This window comes from Amblyomma mixtum, chromosome 8 (genome assembly GCF_055824585.1).
Source record: "Amblyomma mixtum isolate Tamu chromosome 8, ASM5582458v1, whole genome shotgun sequence".
Lineage (NCBI taxonomy): Eukaryota > Metazoa > Arthropoda > Arachnida > Ixodida > Ixodidae > Amblyomma > Amblyomma mixtum.
In genome coordinates this window covers 68,833,922-68,856,288 of record NC_143019.1, presented here as the reverse complement: position 1 = coordinate 68,856,288, position 22,367 = coordinate 68,833,922, and the positions used below count along the sequence as shown (strand labels likewise).

At 45.8% G+C, this 22,367-nt stretch overlaps 2 protein-coding genes across 3 annotated transcripts in view; one reads left to right on the top strand and one right to left on the bottom strand.

Moving 5' to 3' along the window:
• The window catches only part of Glyp (glycogen phosphorylase), a 29,980-nt gene extending 16,028 nt beyond the window's left edge, over positions 1–13,952 (bottom strand). Inside the window, exons 1-3 of the mRNA XM_089558431.1 lie at positions 13,516–13,952; positions 12,475–12,746; positions 5,580–5,681 (exon numbers count right to left, since the gene is read on the bottom strand). Coding sequence (XP_089414557.1) covers positions 5,580–5,681; positions 12,475–12,746; positions 13,516–13,555 — 414 coding nt within the window. The 5' untranslated portion in view covers positions 13,556–13,952. The remainder of the gene's footprint in view (positions 1–5,579; positions 5,682–12,474; positions 12,747–13,515) is intronic.
• A 91-nt stretch (positions 13,953–14,043) lies between these two features.
• Positions 14,044–19,930, top strand: LOC149332865 (diablo IAP-binding mitochondrial protein-like). Of its 2 annotated transcripts, none has more exons than XM_089558435.1 (6): positions 14,044–14,283; positions 14,395–14,509; positions 15,502–15,636; positions 16,266–16,397; positions 18,352–18,632; positions 18,808–19,775. In XM_089558435.1, the coding sequence occupies exons 1-5, from the start codon at positions 14,237–14,239 to the stop codon at positions 18,601–18,603; spliced, it is 681 nt and encodes a 226-aa protein (XP_089414561.1). In that variant the 5' UTR covers positions 14,044–14,236; the 3' UTR covers positions 18,604–18,632; positions 18,808–19,775. The 2 variants fall into 2 exon arrangements, with proteins under 2 accessions (XP_089414561.1, XP_089414560.1); XM_089558434.1 differs by lacking the exon at positions 18,808–19,775 and adding an exon at positions 19,800–19,930 and having other exon boundaries at positions 14,045–14,283.
• Positions 19,931–22,367: the final 2,437 nt, after the last annotated feature.

Below are 22,367 nucleotides of genomic sequence, written 5' to 3'. Positions count from 1 at the left end.
TTTAACGTCCCAAAGCGACTCAGGCTGTGTGGGACGCCATAGTGGAGGGCTCCGGAAATTTCGACCCCCTGGGGTTCTTCAACGAGCACCGACATTGCACAGCACATGGGCTTCTAGAATTTCGCCTCCATCGAAATTCAGCGCAGCAGCCGGGATCGAACCCGCGTCTTTCGGGTCAGCGGCCGAGCGCCGTAACCACTGAGCCACCGCGACGGGTCAGTCTGACCTGGATATATCAAACTCAAAGGGGAACGTGAAACACTAGTTCGGTATATCCATAATCCGATAGATAAAAAATAACAGATAAGCTAACCTGTAAGCTGAAAGTAAGAATACATTGCACCCACGCTGCTGACGCGCTTCTCACCCAGACATGCCACCCGCTGGTGTGCTGGGGGTGCATCTGGCAATCATGAGATGTCTAATCTTGTTACCAGTACACGATAAACAGAATAATCAGCCACTAAAATTAAGTCGCAGTTGGCTTCCACAGTGTTTCCGGCAGCAAAGAGTTAGGCTGGCTTCACCGCATGACAGCGATGTGGCGTGGAAAACAACAACAGATCGGAGGCCACCCTCACACACTCCCCCCGTACACCTCGTCGCACAGTTTCACAGCGCTGCTGCTGCCAGCAGGTGCCCAAGGCAGCACAGCCAACCAATCTCCGAGCAGAAGAATATCGAACTGTGCCATTAGGAGATGCACCACTTAAAGGAGTGGCACGCAGTTCAGTACATGACTGGTTTATTGGGGTTTAATGTCCCAAAGTGACTCAGGCTATGAGGGACGCCATAGTGATGGGCTCCGGAAATTTCAACCACCCGGGGTTCTTTCACGTGAGATGTCTAGTGAAATTGGGTTTCGTCATACTGTGCGACTAAACTATACTTTTATGGAAGATTTTCAAGGGTATAATCTGAGTGTTCAATAGAGTCAATAATTCTAAATACCCGGACGCGACAGTAGTTCGGTCTGTGGATTGCGCAATCGGAGTCAAACTCGTGCCATTCGACGAACTGCACGCGCAACAAAGATAACGCATCAGGCTGCATGACAGGTGGTCGAGGATTGCGACTATGCAGGGGTTGCTTGAATGGCACAAATAATTTCTGTATGCAAAACAACACCTGTGTCCCCCCCCCCTCACTAACATGAGTATGTAGTAGGACTGACATCTCCCTTCCCATGAACTGCCTGCCGAGCGCTGTGGCCATATCTGTACTTTATTTTTGATATCACATAAAGGCCTTTTGCATGATAGCATAAAGTTGGTACAGGTATACTGCTTTCACTTCTTTGCCAAGGGAAGGAAAAAAAAAATTGAAGTACTTTTTTAAGCATGGCGCTCTCTAGCTGATCAAGTAACTAACTTGTTTCGGAGATTTTTCTCCAACTGTCTATGCGCCTGTGTTGCACTGTTCAACACTGCAAAAAGTTCATTTACTGTACGCTGCATGGCGCTGGTCTCAGCAGGTTCCCTCAAGCACGGTCTCTTTATGGCACTGCAAAATCTAAGATGAGTGCAAGAGTGAAAGACAAATGGATCAAATGAGTGTCTGTTCTAGGTTTTATGGCCCGTATGCAACCAAAACTATCGTGCACCAAGCACGATTCTAGAACTCATTGCTGTGCTGATGGACAACTAGTTTTTAAAATGTTAGTTTGTTGATAACACTTCCTCCTCTTGGGAACCAAATGACCAGTGATAAGACTACTATTGCATTACCTCCAAACATTAAGGCAGAACAAGAAGTCCGTCTGTTGACTGCAGTCTGAGGAGTTATTTTCTTGGTGTGAGGTGTAGTGGTACAGCCTTATTTTTCAATGTGTCTGCCGATAGCTGCAGCAATGTTGCGCTAGTATGATTTCTACATCCGATGTCAGATTAATGTTATGGCATCTGTTTCTCATCTAGCTTTGCCAGACGCACTAGAACTAACGACACCAATGTGAAGGGCAGCTCTGGGGGTTTTCGAGGTCATCATATTCTAATGAAACTCATAGCGTACATTTTTATCTCGTTCCTGATTACTTTTAGCAACTTTGCATGTCATGTGACACTTCTTGCTGGTGCAAACTGACTTTAAATTAAAGTTTGCTATTTCCGCGGCCTCACTTGAGATGGTTTCTATGGGCAACACTGAATTTCCAAAGTCACAAACATCCCAGCACGTTAATATCTGCTCTCCACATCACTAACAAAGATTTGAGGCTTGTATCAGGTCATCTCCGGCATGTTATTACAGGGCTCATTGTTTTCAGTCGCTAATTCTGTTCACTGTGTGTACAGAGTGTTTTTCTTAGTAATGTTTGCAATGTCATCGCTGCGTCATGCGAGAGGTATCGTCCCTGACCATGAACTTAGTTTCAGTTTCGGTATGCTGTTTTCGCTGTTTTAAAATGACTCCACTCTGTACTTTGCAAAACGATTGTTGTGGCAAAAAAGGGCAGATAGAGAGAGAAATGACTATCAATTCAAAATGTCCAAAAAGGACCCAAAGTTTCCCTTTAATTTGCTAAATACGACCCAATGAAACAAAACCAAAAATTAACTCAGTGGAAAAAAAAAGTAAGTATGGGACAACTTGCAATCAAAACAAGCAAATTATTTGTGTCGTTAAATACTGTTTACAGCAAAAACTGACACTTCTGCCAGTACAAGGCTGAGCAACTGCTCATAATGACGGCAGATAAAGCTGAGGCTGATAAGAGATCTGCTGAATAACTTGTATGCAGGGATCAAGAATCAGCAGCTTTAGGTTTGTCTACTCCGAAACTGCAGGCTGTTTCCCTTGCAGAGACCTTGACACCACAACTGGAAAGATTACACTCGAAAAAGTCAACCCACTGCAGGTCAAAAAAAAAAAAAAGCCCAGAGGTGCAATTACAGCTTCTTCAGCAACTGATAACTGGGGTCAATATCTTTTCTCTCATACAGGGTGATAAAACTACAAGCTTAAAAGCTCCCATGAGAAAAAGAGAAAGAATGACCTGGAATACACCCCCAGCCTTGCATTTATGACCAAAAATTGATAAAAGAACAATTATGAAATCTTCAGGGAATACTCAGAGAAGCTTCTTAGCTGTGACAGATATGTGTAAAAATTTGATGTTTTCGTTTGTGTTCATTTTTCCTTTTTGTGTTATGCCTAATGTTTTAATTAACGATTGTCGTTGGACTTCTTGCTAAAATGTATCGCGTTTATTAATATGATTGTATCCCCCCCCCCCAATACCCTCCTCTTTTAGGGGTAACATGGATAAACAAACAAATAAATAAATAAATAAATATCTAGTAGAAGAGAAGCCCTTCAGCACCACGCAATATGCTATGTAATGTTTTTGCCACGAGCTTTCTGCAGGAAATTTTTCTTATGCTTATATATAGGTCACGGCGTGAAAAAAAAAACATAATTGCTGCTTTGCCATTTTAATTCACTGCAATGCTAAAGCCAGCTTGCCTTAAGAGACTGAACGGCAACGAATGCAGAAGCAGCGATTATACTGCATTTTTTTCCATGCCTCACGTGACCAATGAACATGCGCTGACGTCGGTCACCCTTCAGCCGTTGAAACCGAAACAGCGTGAGAGGAACAAGAGATCATACATTATTTAGCGTTCGTAGCCGTATACACCACATTGTGATTCATGCATAGTAGTGTGTTCAGTATCACTGTAGAGAAAAAAAACATGCCACCACAGTTAGGTGTCTGTACTCCTTTAAGGGGGGAAGAGGGTCCCAGAAATAAATTTTTACTAATCAAGGCACAACCATGAAATCTTCAGGGAACGTGTATTTTTATGTGCTGATTCCAAATATGTAATTTAATTTTAAGTACAACAAGTCCTTGTGCACTTAAGCAATATGTTGGGTAACTTTTGCAGAGAGTTTGAAAGAAATCCTACTGCAGGGAACTTGTTAGAATGCATGCCATTGGTTTCTCTTGACATCAAGCTATGCAATAAGGGTAAAAGTGTCATCTTGCCTGTTATAGAAGGCGAGTTATAGGATTTTTAAATCATCAGTTCCTTCCCATTTGTGAAGTGGCAAATTCAAAACCCTGTAACTCAACTTCCGTGATAGGCACGATAATAGTTTTGCCCTCATTGCATAGTCTGATGTCAAGACAAACCAATGGCACGCGTCCTAGTGAGTTTCCTGTTGCAAAATTTATTGAAAGCTCTCGGCAGAAAGTTAAATAACAGCACCGGACGCGTAATTCGGAGGTCGTGGGTTCGGATCCCACCGGCGGCATGTGGTTGTTTTTTCTTCTGCTTTTCTAATCAATCAGCTTTAAGCGACAACATATTCAGTAATTTTCCTACTTGATCAACACCACAAAAAATAAATTAATTTAAAAAAAAATCCCCTGTGCCCCTTGGTTTCTGTGGCTGTTGGCTTCTGTCATATTACACAAGTGCACAAGGACTTGTTTTACATAGAATGAAATTACATATTTGGAATCAGCATGCAAAAATACGTGTTACTAGAAGGTTCCATTATTGTGACCTCATTAACAAAATTTTTTTCTCCAAGACCAGCTTCCCCCCTTAAATGAGACTACCCTGCAGAACACAAAGAGAGCACAGCCCCCGAGATTACGCCAACTGCTGGCTCCGCCCATGTGGAAGGGAGGACGGAGGAGGGGTCATCAATCTTGGTCCTGCTTTGTGCTCCGACTAGAGCCTGCCTTCCTTCCTAGCAGCTTATCATCAAGTCCCTGAATGTTATCGACCCTGCCAAGGAAGCACTCTGGGGCAAGCCAAAGGAGGAGGCTGTTTTTACCAGCAGCGCGTCAAGGTCGGGCCGCTATCAGTTCATTATTGGAGAGCCCCTCTCCTCTGGGACTCTTGGCCCCTATCACTAAGGGCTCGCAACCTTGGAGGTGTGAAGTGCACAAACAGAAGACAGACCCGTGCAGCAGTGGGGGAAACAAAGATAAAGAAAAATATCCCACCCAAGAGCAAAGAAGCGGCATCTAGTGCTTGCTCTCGTTCAGGTACTACAGCCTCTCACTCAAGCATTTAAGAGTTTTAAATTTCCACATAGCACCGACGACTGTGATTCACTTGCTAAAGTCATCCTGCCTTCTCATTTCAGTGGGACTTTCGAAATACACTCTCTCTACTTTACCTCCAACCTCCATTTTTATCTTTTTTCTGAAGAGCTTTTGAAATGCACCAACTTTTTTTGTTGCTCCAATGCTTCCTTATAAATTAGAAATGGGTTTCACTCGTCACTTATCGCCCGTTTTATTTGCCCATGCCCCTCCTGCATGGACAAACTATGGTTGCAGCATGATGAAGTTAAAGTTTTTTTTTTAATCAGAACACGTGGGTAAAGAGAATTAGCTTCAGCATCACGTCAATTACATTCAATAGGTAAGCCTCCATATCGCGTCCAGCCATATCATACACTTTACGGCATTTTCTATGAAAGAACCTGCCCTCGTACATTTTGAACTGTGAAATAAACAAGAAACCGTTTCACTGAAAAGACAAATGACCACAAAAACAGAGCAAATGCAGGGTGAAACACAAGGTCCGGAAAGACCAGGCACCACAGGCTTCACATACCTGGTAGAGGGCTTCATCGCAGGCATTCTGAATGCCCAAGTTCACCATGGTGTTGGTGAGAGAGCGGCCCATGTAGTACTCCAGGGAGAGGTAGTACACCCGCTGGAAAAGGTCAACAAGGTCAAAGTTCATTAACCTCACGTCCACAGCAAAAATATTGCTACTTTTGCTGCTGTTAAATTCATTTCTGAGGTAACTGCGCACTTTCTGTCTGTATTCCTCTGTCTGTTGCTCACAGATAGCACTGACCCTTACATACTATTATGGGAAAACGCGTGTGCACGCAAGAAAAAAAAGTAAATAGCTACACATACACTGCATTTTTACTCGTGTGTAGTGCCTTTGTGAGTACATGACCACGTCTTTGTGAGTACATGACCACGTCTTTGTGAGTACATGAACAGGTCTTTGTGAGTACATGAACAGGTCTTTGTGAGTACATGAACAGGTCTTTGTGAGTACATGAACAGGTCTTTGTGAGTACATGAACAGGTCTTTGTGAGTACATGAACAGGTCTTTGTGAGTACATGAACAGGTCTTTGTGAGTACATGAACACGTCTTTGTGAGTACATGAACACGTCTTTGTGAGTACATGAACACGTCTTTGTGAGTACATGAACACGTCTTTGTGAGTACATGAACACGTCTTTGTGAGTACATGAACACGTCTTTGTGAGTACATGAACACGTCTTTGTGAGTACATGAACACGTCTTTGTGAGTACATGAACACGTCTTTGTGAGTACATGAACACGTCTTTGTGAGTACATGAACACGTCTTTGTGAGTACATGAACACGTCTTTGTGAGTACATGAACACAAGAATAGAAAAACATAATGCCAGCCAGAAATAACTTAGATCAATTAAGTAATTAAAAGCTTCTTCGATGCCTTAACAATCTGTGCATCCTGGGATCACACACGCCCTGTTGCATGTGACGCAAGTCGTTTTTCTTGACTGAAGTAATCGCCAGCGAACGCTTGTCCAGCCATTTTGCTCCATGCCTGTACTCTAGCATTTCGCCCAACTATGATCCACCAGTAAGCCCAACAGCACGTGTTGCTCAAGCAGCTGTTGCTGTCACCATGCTTGACATCATTCCATTATATTTTGCAAGTGATTCAAAAAGATGCTCTCTCTCTCAGCGATACTGCACGCTGTACACTTTTCTACAGACAGGTTCCAGTGCCATAAAAGTCAAATACAAAAATACAGCAAGTAAAATGGGAAGTGTTTGCTCGTTTATCCCAGGAAGCACGCATGATTATTGGCTCTAACTCTTTCCTTGCATAGGCCATCGGTCATATATGACGCATGTTTCGAACCTGCCACCAAAAATTCAAGAGTGCGCTTCTGGACAAGTGGCGCCACCTAGTTTACGTCTATAGCACCATTTCTTTGGTGTCAGTTTCATTTTTTCATTGTCTAACTCGAGGGCGCAACGTGAAAGAATGAAACTTTGACCACACGTAGTCCGCCAGTCGCCAATCATGGAGTCAGTGTCACTGCACACTCCTCAAAGGCGAAAAGCTACACTGAGCACTTTTGTTGGTTCTTATCGCTGTCTTTTTTTGTTTAAAGCAGTAGCGGTGAGTTAGACAACCATGTGGAATGGTCGGATTGCAATTTCGACTGCGAGAGTTCTTCTCAGAGGCCTGAGACAACAGCGCATGCTTGCATATGTTGCGTTTTACGTTCACGTCGTATTTCATACAGTGCGTTTAATTTGTAAAGGATGACAGTGGTTTTATTTGATGCTTTGGGGTCTTTGCAATGTACTGATATTTTACCACACGCGCCAGCAGGTATTTGATTATGATGATGTCAAGGAAGGCCATGCCTCCTTTTCATTCATAGAACCTATTTACTACCAACCGAAAAAAAAAAAAAAATCAGGAACTGCAAGCTCTGCTATAAAAAAAAAATTAAGAACAGCACTCAGAACAAGAGTAACGTGCAGCAAATCCTACATCTACCTCCACTTCATGTCCTCATCACATGACTGCTTTCTCCAGTGACGCAGCAGTCATATTGCGTAACTTGAAAGGCCATGGAAAGTGCTGTTGTATTATGTATGCAGCTGAAAATCTCAACAATGGCAGCTACATGTGCGACATTTTGTATATTTTCTTTTTTTAAAATCAATTTCTGGCTCAGTGCATTAGTTCGCTCGTATTGTTTTCTGTTACAAGCATATTTAATCAATAAATTTTCGAAACGCTTCGCACACACAACTGTAGCGTTCTTTTCGTTCGGAAGAATAATCAATCAACTACGCATGTATTACAATACGCAATGCATTTAGCACTTCTCAAAAGAAATAATTTTTATTTTAGAACGCTCAAAACCTGTTGCTTTTTGCACAGTAAGGAAAGAGTTAAGCGCGCATTAAGTTCGCAAGAAAGTTCCGCCCACATCCATGACTGCCATTCAAGCAAATAGTCCACTGTTATTGTTTTTCTTCTTACCAAACAAAAAGTTATAATTATAAGTACAAAAATTTTGATTTCCCTGACTTGATTAACAGAATTAAACATTGAACTGCTGGCTTCGTTTACTCCTGTGTTAGGTCCGTAGAGCACAACAACCCCAACAGGTCATGGGGCTGTTGCTGCCAACTGTTTCTTTTTAAGCTGTACCCTACATATAGCAACTTTTCTTCAAGTCCACAACGCTTTACTGGCACCTAAAGTGACTAAAAAAGGGTTACAGTGGATTCTAAAGACATGCCAGCAGGACTTCTACCCTTTCCAACCAGGAAGTGGAGTCAGGCACTTATGTCAATGGACTCGTAACTCAACTGACATTTTCTTGGCAGCGTTCCCATGCTGTAACAGACACCCATGTCAAACCCACAAATGGCTCAAAGAGTTTTTGTTTACAAGTGCCGCCGAGAAAGCACTTTCAAAATGCTAAAATTAGTAGAGTAACAGCGTGAAGCCATTCGTCATATTACTTTCACAGCCTTCAAGGGGGGGGGGGGCTTCCCTTGGGCTGGCTGCCTGTCAGTGACAGGGCGTCGCCACCTAGAAACAAACTCCATCCCAACTCAAGTGCTTAAAAATGAAAAAAAGAAAAGCTACACAGGCACCTTTCTAACTACACCTGAATGAAGGCTACTGTTGAAACCCTGCTCGCATAACCTGCTGCAAACTGCAATACATTTTGCTTCAAATATGTGCAGGTTTTGCAACAATGTGTCATTCATTGCACTGAAAAAAAAAAAAAAAATTAAGCCGGAACCATTCCAACTATGCCCATATTAAAGGGTGCCAATTTGGAAATTTTGATTGCATAATACCCTAACTGCACAAATTTTTTGCTTCGATGCGCACACATGACATTTTTAGGGGACTGGAAAAAGCAGGCAAAAAATGACAAAGTGCTAATCGTAACCTTCTAAGTAAATTATGAATGCACTGCAAATTAATAACGTACCTTTAGGAATAAACGCGCCTGACATTTTCAAGCATGAAATTCTCCTATCCCTTCAGTGGGTACAGCTTCCCACGGTACTTGCGATGGAACCATCGTAACTGTTGTGGTTTGCTCCGTCAGATTCGCTCACCATCTTATCACGGAACATCCAGGAAGCCCCGCACTTTTGTAACTGGTGGTTTTCACCAAGAGGCAATCCAGCAATAATTTTATTCGGGCTAGCTGGTCTATGATTAATGAAGTGTGGCCACATGAAATAAGTTAAGGCAGATGGAAAAACTAGAACGCCAGCTTCTCTGCGTTGACATGGCCGACAGAATCTGTACAAAAGGTGGCTGACAGAGAAGCGAAACTCGTCTGAAAGCGCTACTCCCACGCATTTCTGCTTCTTCACCTCCTTTCTGCACTGCCAAGTTTCTTGAGAGAGTCAAGGTTGGTTCGCTTTAAGGTTCAAACACCTTGCTCGTCTCGGTTATTTAACAACGACTCTTGAGCCAGACGGGAGGTGGTCACAACGATTAGGCAACGTTCCCCGCTGCAATCTTGCACAGCCCCCCTCCAGCAACAGGACCGACAATCTTGCTAGAGCGCCCAACTCGCGACGGCCGGCCTTGGATGTTCGCACCCTCCGCATCCAACAAAAGCCCATTCAGGCTAGCGTGTTTCTTTTTTCAACCCCCGTCCCGCGGCCGGCCCTCACCCCAGTCTCTTCATCAGCGCCCACCTCGAGAAAAATCCCTCGTTCGTGCCAAACCAGACCCAAATAGACACCACAATCAAGTCTAGCCGCGAGGAGCCGCGTCTGTCACCAGCAGTGCCTTGCCTGAACGGGGCTGACAGCACGGCAGTCTAGGAGAGATTTAGATCCCGCCTGAACAATCCGGTATAGGGCTGAAAAGCTGCGGCAGTGGCAATTGCAGTAAGTGGGCAGGGAGCCAGTCCTATAGAAAGCTCGAAGAAGCTTCCACCGGCGCCGCGTGGCTCAAAGTGGCTCGATGCAGAGGCGCGGTAAACACAAACCTAGCCAGATAAAAAGTGAGCTGCGAGAAGAATGCCTTGGAGCCAGGAAGCTGGCTTCGTGACAGCAGCTAGACACCTCAAGACCGATAAGGCAAAAGCAAACAGATTGCGTATCAGAGGGACCTAGTTCTGCTTGTCGCTTGGCCAAGGCTTCGACAAACAGCAGAATGGAGTCAGAAAACGTAAGGGTTGCATCGTGCATGCACGGATTATGCGAGTCAACAACTACCGCGCCATGCTCATCGTTTGTGGTGTTTATGTCTAGTGGCCACATTGAATGATCATGTTATATGTCCACAATTTGTCTCATTCTCAAGATGAAAATAAGCCACAAAAAATGCCATGTTTTGACACAAAATGTTAAGTATAGGTTCTGAGGAGAACAATAAACAAAAAACGCCACTGAAATGGTTTGAGAACTTTTCACTTTTTCACAGAACACAGAAAACATGAAGTTTTAAATTCATTAATGTTATCCTAACTATCCTGTTTCAGCCAGCGCACTGGACTGTGTTTTCATTTAGTTTTCGAATTGTTGCTCTTTGCTGTGTAAACCACCATAAAATCGGTTCTCTATTAGGGATGCTACTTCATAGAAAACGTTGTGGAACCTTATGTAAGCCAAAAATGGCAAATGTCGAGAAAGCGCCAGCTTAATATAAATTACGCGAAAAAAAAAACACGCGATAGGTGAAAACGCGACTTTGCTAGCGTACCTCATACGGCTCCCGCGAAAAGAATCTCTTTCCTGATCAAATTTATCTTCGCCAGATTCCACAGAAATGCAAGTGAGAATCAGACAAGAAGTGCTAGTACTACTTCCCTACACAGCACAGGTGGACCACGGGAAAGCCGACCTTGAGCATACCGCTCAAATCGATCCGTCGTTACCACGCCGGAGATCTTTATTACTAAACAACTCCTAACGCAGACGAGAAAAAAGAAAACGAAAATCACAGCCCTAAAAATTCCGGTTTAATTGAGAGGAGCACCAGCACGCCGAAGTAACTCCGAAAACGTATTCGCGCGCAGAAGACACAAACTGCAGGTGCGCATCGTTCCGAACAAGCAAACAGCATTTGCCAACACTTCCGCGTCCAATGCGTCAGATCGCGTGCAGGCCCGCTCCAGGGCGTTTATAACGCCAGGCGCCGACACGCAACCTCCGGCGCCCCAAAAACAATCGGATGCCGCCGCGTATAGAGCGCCCGCGCCAGAAGCGGGTAGGTCAGACAGAGGTCAAACGCCGCACACTTCGCGCCTGCACCAGCCGTGCTGTCTCGCGCCAAGACTCGAAAGGAACCCGTTTCGTCGCGCAACATCGGTGCTCAAAGGGGTTCCCCGCGATCACACCTCTTGAGCTGTCAAAATCGAAAACCGCGCCGCCCACAGATACGCGAAGGGAAAGTAGGCCACACGCGACGAACCGCACGTATATCAGTAACCGGGCGCGCTTATCTTCCATACACGTCAAACCTACCCCCTCCCCACCCCCCTCGCGCGCTAATACGAACTGAGCCTTCTCAAACACGGGGGCGTTCCCCACATCGCAATGCTGCCGGGGTATCGGAAAACAAGGAGCCGGCGCCGCTACACACGCTGTCTTATCGAATTGCAAGCACGCACAGCAGCATCGACCGCATGGCATTTTAACTGCACCGCCGGCCAACAACTATGGAGCGGCCGCGGATTTCCTTTGCCCAGACGGGAAACCGAGCGTCAAATATCTGGATATCCCGCGGCGAAGTGCAATTCTATATCCTGCGAACGCTAGCTGTCGCTCGGTAGCCGGGCGCTGCTTCGACACGTCTCTGAATGCCTACGCTATCCGCTTCGAGCATAACGCAAAAAATAACACCCATCAGGGACTCGCTGGTGTAGACGTACGGTCGTCTGCTCATACGTCAATCAAACGCAGACGACTGTTTTTACTTTTGCATCAGCGCGCCCATTACGTATCGACGCTAATATGTTGCGCAGTGCGGCTAGAGCGCGCGCAGAAACCTGCACACGCGCAACATATAGCTAGCTGTCCGCACGCGCGGACGGATGGTGTCCGTGCATATATATGCAATATCGACCACATGCACTTCGAGAAAAAGAACGGGGTGCCGCGCAGCACGCAAAGCAAACGCACTGCCGACCCGAATACCGACGGAATGAAACCCGCTCCTCGGCCGGCCACTCCTCCACTCCAGAGCGCGCCTGCATCCCACTGCACACTCCCGATCAGAAAGCAACTCAGGTCGTGCTCAAATTCTGCACAACGTAACTGCTCGTACTACACGCATAGCAGAAGATACGAGACCGAAGCGGAAAAAGATGGTTGCGGGTAAACGACGAAAATCACGCAACACATCCGGAAAGAGCAAGCGCCGGAGAAATTACGACGGCTGGGTAATCGAGAGAGGGAGAAAGATGCGTGTTTGTATACCTTTGGATCCTTGTCGTAGTAGTGTTGCTGCGTGCGGATCCACCGGCCGACCAGGTGGTCCTTGACGGTGTGGGCCAGGGCGAAGTAGTAGTCCCTCGGCGTGGCCACATTGCGGTCCTTGACCAGCGTGTAGTGGACGTGCCGGTTGAAGGCCTTCTTCACGTTGGCAACGTTCTCGACCTGAGCGATGCCCCGCACGCTGATCTGCTTTCGCCGCTCATGGTCGCTCGTCGGCGCACCCGACATTGGAGCTCCCGGCTTTTCCTTGCTCACTGCGGCGAGAGAAAGTGTTCGGCGGACGGACGGAGCTGTGAGGCTGCGTGCGCGGTGATCAGCTGATTTCTGAGCGCGGCTAAAAGGAGGAGACAGCCGAATACGACGGCAGAGCTCTTTTTTTCGCGACCCCTCGCAGTGCCCGAAGGTCGCGCAGCCGCAGACGACGGAGCGGCGTTTTCTGGCGGTGGCGGCGAGCGGCTGCTTGTCGCTTATGTTTGGATTACGTTTCCGTCGTTACTTGCTTTTTGTTTGTATGCTTTCGCAGCGTGCTACGGCTCCGGCTGCGACTCGGCTAAAAGCCGTAACAACATCGAAACCGAAACTGACTTTAGTTCTGTTTTTTTTTTGTCCTTCGTCGCCTCCGTTGTTTTCCCCACAAGCAAGCAGTTGCGACAGTGCGCGCACGGCGAATAAGCGGAAACACAGGTACACTTTAGCACATGACTGCAAAACATTCACAACTTTTCCGGTCTTCACCTCTGTCGTCGTAGTCGTGCACCCGCGCTAACAAATGGGAGAAATCTCCAAGCAGATATTCTGAAAGCGAAACTATCCAATATCGTGTGGTTCAGTTTCTAAATTGATTTCAGTGCACCAAAGAATTGCGCGGAGGTAAAGGGGGGAAGTTATAGAAATCTGCTACACTATGCTATACTTAGGCTGACCTGAACAATCCTGCCCCGCCAGCACACATCCTGTAACGTAGCCGCTAAAAGGCATGCTGTTGAAATTGCGCAGCACTAAATACGCTAGGGTGTAAATCACCTCGTCTCGGCGCAGCCATGGTCGCGCCTGGCGCAGACATCGAATCGGTCCAAGTTGTTCGAGCTGATGTCGCAGCTCCTTGACCTCCGCTCGTCCAGGCGCCGAGAAAGGCGAAGTCGCTTCGGGTTCCGCACTGAAAACGCTCACGTCCAACGGACTGACCCTGCGCCCCTCGAACGCCGGTAGACTGGCTTCGGAGCGAAAAAAAAAGAAACTGCGCGAGGCGACTAGCTCATGACGATCAGCGACCTTTTCCTTTTCTAACGCGCGGTGGTGATCAGACACCACAACAGCCTTACGCAAAACTCGCGGAGTGCGGCCAGTGTGTCACGTCGCTGAGCGTTTCTTCATTTGCATTGTGAAATAATCGGGTGCGAAATGCAAATCGGGAAGGAACACTATTTAGAGAACGCGAGGGCCATTCTCGTCCGCACCTGCCCGTGATCGTCATGCATGCGCATCGCCTGCAAAAGACGTCATTTTGTCGTCTGCACCACTAACAGTTGAGGGAAGCTTCCGGTTCTAGGCAAACTTCCGGTTGTCGGTGTAAACACGCCGGCGGCCTCATGCAGGCCTCCATGCCAACGTCCACGCATGGTGTGTGCATTGCGCAACCTTTCATTAGCTTAAGAGGTATGCAGTCATAGTCAACATTTAATTCGTTTGCCTTTGGTAAATTTCTGGTTTAAATCGGGAAGCTCAAACCGCGGCGCAAACCGAAATGCTGAGACTCTTGTGGCGATTCAGACACGCTCGGAACATTGCCAGGTAAGCAGCGAAAGAAACGAGCCTCATACTGTCCGTTCTACGTTTTTCTTCCAAATCTGTCGGCTGCTCATGAGTGTGCGTTTACTACTGATACTGCACGTGAATGTCCAGGGTTACTAGGCGGTACCCCGAGTTCGCGAGGATCGGTGGAAAAGCCGCCTTCACAACTACGGTAGCGTGGGGCCTTCCAGCTAGAGCGAGATGCCTGGATGACGACAGTGACACGGTATTGTGTTTCCAAACGCTAATGCAAACAACATTCGCGAGCTAATTTTAAGCTGCTGCGCGCACCCCGAGCCTCTCACACAAGTGACGTCAGGTGGTGTGCGTGTCGTCTGCTCTGCATGCAGCTCTTGCTTTTCGCGCAGATACATGTTACGTTTGAACAGCGATGCTGTTTAAGCTGGAAGTTGTTCCGTTAATCGTGCGCAGCGGTGGATGTGTTCGCAGTAATGAGGTCACTCACGGACGCCTGACGCCACCTGTCGGAGCGGACGACAACACTAATACAATAGTTGTCCGCTCCGACAGGGGGCGTCAGGCGTCCGTGGGTGGGACTGAAATAAACACTTGTACGTAGGGGGGAGGTACCATAGACGACAACAGACAGAAATGATGAGTATAATCACGGTTAACTTAGTCGAACCAAACAGCATCGCTGTGTCATCAGTCTTACACGAGAGTGTAATGTGCCCCACAATTTTTTTTATTGAAAAATACACAATGGGGCATTATTCCTCATGGCCTGTCTTTGAAATTACTGATGCATGCGATAACGTTAAGTGAATCTGTTGCATGGTTTCTTGTTCAAACACAGGCCATTATCTGATTTTTCTTTCCGCACTGTCAAGGACTTCATCACGACAGAGACACGTTGCCATCAGCCGCCAAAACCGAAACTAGCCACAATCAGAGCAGTCTAGCACCAACATTTCAGTATTTCTGCATAGAGCATGGTTTTCCATCCAAGAAAACTTCGTTAAAAATTAAGTCTGTGAAAACTCTTTTATGACAGTGGGACGGTGTATATGCGTAGTATATGTATATACGCATTTAACTGGCAAACCTGCTACAAAGACTGATGTGCATTGAACTATTTACCTGAGCACAAAGCTTCCAAGCACTGCATCTGAACACCGTATTTAAATGCAGGGTGTTGGTTTTTTGTTCAGAGAGCATATATTAAGGAAATTTCAACACTGGCTTTTTGTCTTTCAGCCAGCGGTTGACCCTGAATCGCTCTCACACGAGTTCCTCATCAAGCAGGCAAGCGTCATTGCTGTTGAGGCAGCCAGCAGAGTACTGATTCAGTTGACAGTGGCCATCTTGGACGCCCATGAGGAGTACTGCAAGGTACAAAATGCTTCTTCCTTTGGGAGTTTTTCACCCGTCAAATTTATGAATTAAATCTAAGCAGCCTTTCAGTGCATGCTTTCCAGTTTTATCTCAACTTCCCATAGCATAATTTCAGTGCATAACCAGGGCTTCAGTGAAGAAAGTTGCAGTAAATTAGGCTAAGGAAGTATCCCGGTACTCTCCTGTGAGCCGCGATGGGAGATGGTTGTGCATGTCGGTACAAGCTGCGACAATGTTTGTGAATGCACATGTAATTTGAGGTGGAGTAGAAGTTGACAAGCCATCATCTAGTTGGAATTTTTGCCCGACTAGTAAAGTTTTCTACAATGGCGTCGAAAAACTTGACTAGTCATGTGCGGCAATCCCTGCAAGATGGTAGAGTGTTGTTAGTCTAGGGTACACAAAGGAAACGTGTGAACCAGTAATGATCCTGATGCAGTTGCAGTGATACAATTTCCGCACTTCTGTTGCATAGTTCGAATATTGCGTGTGCGCGTGCCATGAGCCTCTTAGTACCACCTGGAGCTGCATTGGTGGTGTCAGTAAGAAAGCATTTCAGTGGTAGGGACACGGGACGTGGTGTCCATTTAAACACAATTTCCACATGTCTCTTTCCCGCCGTGCAGAGCTTGAACAAATTGAGCAGCCTGATTAATCGGTTTGAGACGGAGGTGGGCCTCTGTTCTGGGGACGATGCCTTTTGGATGGAAATGATCGCCATTCGAGAGGAGACCAACAGGCTCAAGGCTGATGTCCTCGTGAGTTTCACAGTGAATTCCTCTGTGAATGTATTTTTCTGCGGGACTATATTTATATTTGAGCTTTATACGGAGTGTAATATACATAATCGTATCATTGTTTGATGTTGACGACGAAATGGTTTTATATGAAAAAATAAAATAACTAAAAGGAAGAACAATACATTGGTGTCAGCCACAGAAACTGCCGCATGTTCATTGGGCACCTAAACATTAGCTGGGGGGGGGGACAGGGTAGGGACGTAAGCAAAGGGGGGGGGGGGGGGGGGAGGGGAATGCAAGAAGTGCTGAGATAAAAGATATTAAGGAAAGATGGAAACTAATAACAACCCACGAAGAAATATACACAGTCAAGTATAAGCAAAAAAACTACATGCTCATAAGTGTAGTGTTCGCATGTAATTTTGCTCCTACTTCTGTGAATGTGTTGGCAGTGAAATGAATAGGTCGCTCTAAGGCAGGTTCTGACATTTGAGTCATCAGCATCAGCAGTTAACAAGAATCCCATACTACCGGTAACAAACTTAAAACTGTCATGTGGCTCTGATGTGTATCCGTGTCAGTCCATAATCCATGTGTTACCATATTGTCCCAGCACACAGTGTCACTTAAAGAAAACAATTTTATTCTTTCCACGCTACACATTGCTGTAGAAACATTGTACTTGCTTTGCGGTCAACCGCTGGAGGCAGAGACTGCTGAACCTTTATATCCAAGGAGTGAGAGTCTCCGTAGAACCACTGTCTTCAGCATTTCACTGTCATTTTTGATAATCTAGAAGGTGACTAAAGAGTCCTCGCTTACATGATACAAACACTACAGTCAAACCTCGTTACAACAAGCATGGATATTACAAATTATTCGCTGTATCAAATTGTTCCTAAATATCTTTAACAAACACATGCATTTCTAACTTTATATATTGAATGCGGTTTGCCATAAAACAGATATATCGAGCTGTCAGGCACCAAGCTGTGCCCGCTTGGGTGGCAGGCTACACCTCACTACTCAAGTGACTGGTGGTGGAGCGGCTAGCGTTCTGGCCGTCGCTCACGCTTTATCTCGCATTTACCAGCAGCACCACTGAAAGTATGGTGGCGAGAGCAGCTGGTAGCCAGGCGGTTGACACCTGTTTGTGTCTCTCGCACCCCGTCGATAGCGCCCCAGAACCTGCGACACGGTCGGTTCTTGTAGCTTTCCAGCAGCCATCCTTTGCTCACGTCAGCTATTACGGAGGGCAGGAAGTGAACAACTGCGATAGCTTTCGTCCTGGCATCCGATTCTTTTACGCCACATCACTGTAATGCGAGGAAGCTACCTTAACTGACATCCGACTTGCTGCCACCGCGTGCCGTGGTGCTATGTGGCGAAGACAACCTCACTGGAGTTTGCCGCTCGGTTTTTAGCAGCCTCCGCGATCACTGCGAGCGGCTGGAAACGGCACTAAAGATACGAACAAGGTTTCTCCCTGTTGCCGTTCCTTTGCTGATTAAATTTTGTTTCTCCAGCGCCAGTTAATGGCGCTAGTTTATGCTAGTTATGGTAACTATTTCACGATTTTTTACCAGTTCACTACAGCGAGGTTTCACTGTATTTGCCTCTTGCATCTAAACCCTGATAAGTTACAATGGCGTAAATCGCAAGGTTTGTGTGTTGCTTAGTGTCCCTCTACAGTCACATAAATTCCTGCTCTCTATTTCATTTCCTAGTCTTCGGAGACTGTTTGAGTCTATTTTGGAGTCTGTTTGATTTCGATGTCTTGCATCATGTAATGAATGGACTCCGAAGTGTTTGAAGATTTTTTTTAAAAAAGGGCGCATACTGAATGCAAGTGATTGCAGTATATTTATGACACAGTCAGATCCCATTTTCTTTCCTATTCCAGATGAGGGAATAAAAGAAAAAAAGAAACGGAGCAATAAGTGGCATTGCATGACTTCTTGTCGAATTTCAGTCTCTCGAGTCCCGCATGCAAAGCATCACCAGCCTTGTCGATGCCGTGGCACAGACCGCCTTTGTGAACGGTGCTGAGTACGCCGGGATCTGCGCCAACGAGCGGCTGCTCTCAGCCGAACGGCAGATAAAGTCCGCCGCCCAGAAGACTGCGACCCTCGAAGATGCCGTCAACAGAGCGCACAGAGATGCAGTTCTCTCTTCAGCTGACAAGTTGGAGGCTCCGGAAGAAGGCGACCGCAAGGAGACGTAGCAGTAGTGGGCATAGGTGTTCTACTTCAGGTAAGCAGGACATACCTCTGGAATGCCTGTTACAGGGCAACTGAAGAGTTTTTAGAATTCGATGAGTTTAAGCGGATTGAATGCTTGAAACTTGCAGGTAAAGCATGCGAAATCTTTTTGCGTTAGGATTTGAAATGGTGATGTAATCGCCGACTAAAGGGGCATCGGCGTTCAGGCTTCTCTGCAGTGCACAGCGACAGGCAGACGCCCCAGTGATGATGTCATGTATGGCGGCGCTAAGTTTCCAGCGAAGAAGCGGTTGTTTCAAGGATGAAAAAGAATGCCGTTGAAGGTGAAGTTCATGAAGCATTGCTTGGCAGCATCGAAAGACGCATGGCAGCATGTAGACGAAGGCAGTGGACATCTGAAATTTCGCGAGTTTTGACGTCACCATGTTTCCCTGCACTTACCCAACGCAGTGAGGGGAAGCCTGAAAATCGTCGTGGTTTTAACCGGTGATTGCGTTGCCATTTTAAACGCTAGCACAAAACTACTTTGCATGCATTACCAAGAAGCTTCATAGATTCGAATTCTCAAATTGTCAAAAAACCATTTAACCGTCCCTTTAACCCTTCCAGATGCTATGCACACAACTGCCATGCGCACTTTTGTACATGCAATGAAATTACAGCTTTATCGCTCCAGTGTGCTATGCCTAGCAGTGATTGCTTTGTTTTCGTAACTGGGTTGATTCAACTTTAGGTATTGAGTGCAGTACATAGTATACCTCAAAGCAGTCAGCCTGGCATCACATGCTTCGAGTCAGTCAGGGAGATTGTTTGTTATCATATCATTATATTCCCCATTTCTTGCATTATTCGCTGCTACAACTAGAGTGATTCCACACTTCCTGAAGTGCTCATTTTCTTTACTTGTTACTGCTACTTGTTTACTTGTTCAATTTCACACTGCAACGCTTATCCCAACGCTTACTGTTTCAGAGCGAACTAATTGGCTTTCTTGTAGACTATTTAGGCGGAAAAAAACTGATTCGAATACACTTGGCGAGCAGTGTCTGAAAGGGTTAAACTTAACGCAAATGGAACAAAAAGATGAAAGTGGGGAACAGCTCGAACGCCATCTTTAATCCAGTTCTGGATGTGTGCTAGCTTTGCAAAAGAGACAAGTTTCTCGACTCTCACTTGACCGGCTTCCCTACTGTTGCAGGGGATACAAGGACAATTTACGGACCTCAGTGGAACAATGTTCACAGAGGTGTACATGTGCCGAAACCTGTGTCTGAATTGAATAAAATTATTTCTGTGCATTTCTAAAATAACTGTTTCCTCATGCATCAATTTGATGAAGCAGTCAGTTTATCCAAAATCATCCATGAAGCCAGACAAGGTACCGTATAAACGCGTGTAAGAGCCGCGCCCGTGTATAAATCCGTGTAAGAGCTGCACCCGAACTTTCCATGACCCAGGCGGGAATAGCCTTCTAAATGCACGCACCGTGGCCTCTGTGATTGGCTCCGGCTGCGAGCAGTGGTGCGCTTGATCGCGGAGGCCATGCACGCGCACACGAGCTTCCAAGTGCCATCCATGGATGGCGCCCGAGGCCACAGTCATCATCATCACCATCAACTTTTTCCTCCACCGCCACCTCCTGCTATCAGCATCAGTATCGCCAGCTCCAGCCTTTTGTGGCGTTAGTGGCGTGTTAGCGCATTCATCATAGTAGTTGTGGTGGTTGTAGCTTTCGTGTGCTACTGCCGAACGTTGCAGTTCTAGCATGATGGGCAAGCACCTTAAAAGCTACACAGCTGGGTTACCTGGGTTAACTGGGTTACCAGTTACCTGTCAAACACGGCAAGCGTGCGGCGGGCCGGAAATTTGACATGGCCGAGAAGTGCGTCCGATGATGGTGCAACGAAAAGGATGCATTGAGAAACACGAGCTGCAAAAGGCGCGCTTTCTGAGGCAAGCCATGCGAGTTTCCCAAACTCAAAGAAGAGCTGCTCTGCTGTGCGATAGAAGTGCGGAACAACGGCTAGGCATTGACAGCGGGCATGCTGCGCGGCTTCTTTTGGGATGAGCGTGCACCAGCTCAGAGTCGAAATACACAGCGAGTGACGATTGAATGCGGAACAAATGCCACTCATTCCCTGATTGGTGCATTTTTACTTAAAAAAAATTTTTTTTCGCATATCGCATGTATGGCCCACCCCCCCAAAATTGGTCCTTGAATCTGGAAAAAAAAGTACGGCCCTTACAAGCGTTTATATGGTATACATGTGTTAGGACAAAAAGAATTACCATATTTCCCGGTGTATAAGACGCACCCGCCATATATGCAGGCTGTCATTGAAAAAGTTCGTATATAAGACGCACCCCACTTTACCCAGTTAGGCTAGTGAGGCTTAATTAAACACACTTGCGCGACCATCGCGAAATGCACCGCACCTGTTGAGAAATTCTTAAGCAACGCTAAGTGATCGAAAAAGGCAACACTCACGCCATACCCGCCCACGTTTCAGCAAAAAGAAAGAAAAACGAAAGAACCCTCCCGTATGTCCATAACATTTTATTTCTACTTAAACCTTCCAAGTCTTCATCTTCAGATGCGCTATGAAAAAGTTAGCCCATTTCTGGAGGCAATGCGGCTGAAACACGCGATGACTAAAAAAGAACGCCGGCTGTCTTGGCTTGTCCTGACAATGGCGAGAAGTGCGATTGTTTCTATCTTTTGGCATTTCACATTACTTTTGCTTGGGGCCACCGAAACGGCCGCACATTTGTGATCCTAGAAGTCGTCATCCCCGCCGTTTCATGACAAAGTTCACCTAAAAAAGTTGCGCACAGCGGTCCCCGTATTGCAGTATTAACCGTGTTCCAACTGTGTTATTGGTAGTGACATTTTTTCGGAGAAAAAAGCTCGAGCCTGAACCTGAGTAATTTCTGAACTCGCAAAAAAAAAGAGAAAAATTCGCGTATAAGACGCACCCTTGTATACGACGCACCAGCAAGATTTTTGAAAAAAAAAAAAAAAAAAAAAACAGCTGTGTCTTATACACCGAAAAATACGGTACTAGGGTACCTGGAATTTCCGCAAACCGAGTTTCAGTCTGCGAAAATTGGGTCTCATGTACAATGCCTGCTGTCACACAAATCAGGTTTCATTATCCGGGCAGGCAAAAGCTTCTTTTTCTTGTCACGCTAAATCTGCGAAAAGATACACTCAAAGGTTTAACGGTAACGCCACATTTGTTTCTGCAAATAATGTGTTCGAGCAACAGCAAAGGTCAGAACAGATAGTCCACAAGTCATTGTCGGTATCTTGGCACGAAGTGAAATGAGACGTAGTTTAGTTTATCACATTTGTGTGAAATTACTGGATGCCTGCATGTGAAGTGCTATTTCATGAATATTTTTTTTATTCTTTACTTTTTGGTACAGATACATGATTCCATATGTGTATAGGTAGACTTTCTTCCTAATAAATATAATTATGTGCCCGTAAGTTAGAACTTTCCCTGTGTCCTTCTTTTCTGCACCTCATGTCCACTGTAGCACTGACAGTGTTACCATATACTGCACAAACTTTAAATCCAATTTTCTTGGCAATGAATGTGACCTTTGATCGTGAACAAACATCATATTTTCGACAGAAAGCGAAACAATTCACTTTTACTAAGAACAAATACAATGTCCTTAGTGTCCTTTTAAAACTTTTATGTCAAACTTTTTCCCAAAAACATGTTGTAGTCAAGGTTAAGAATGAATGTCCCTATAA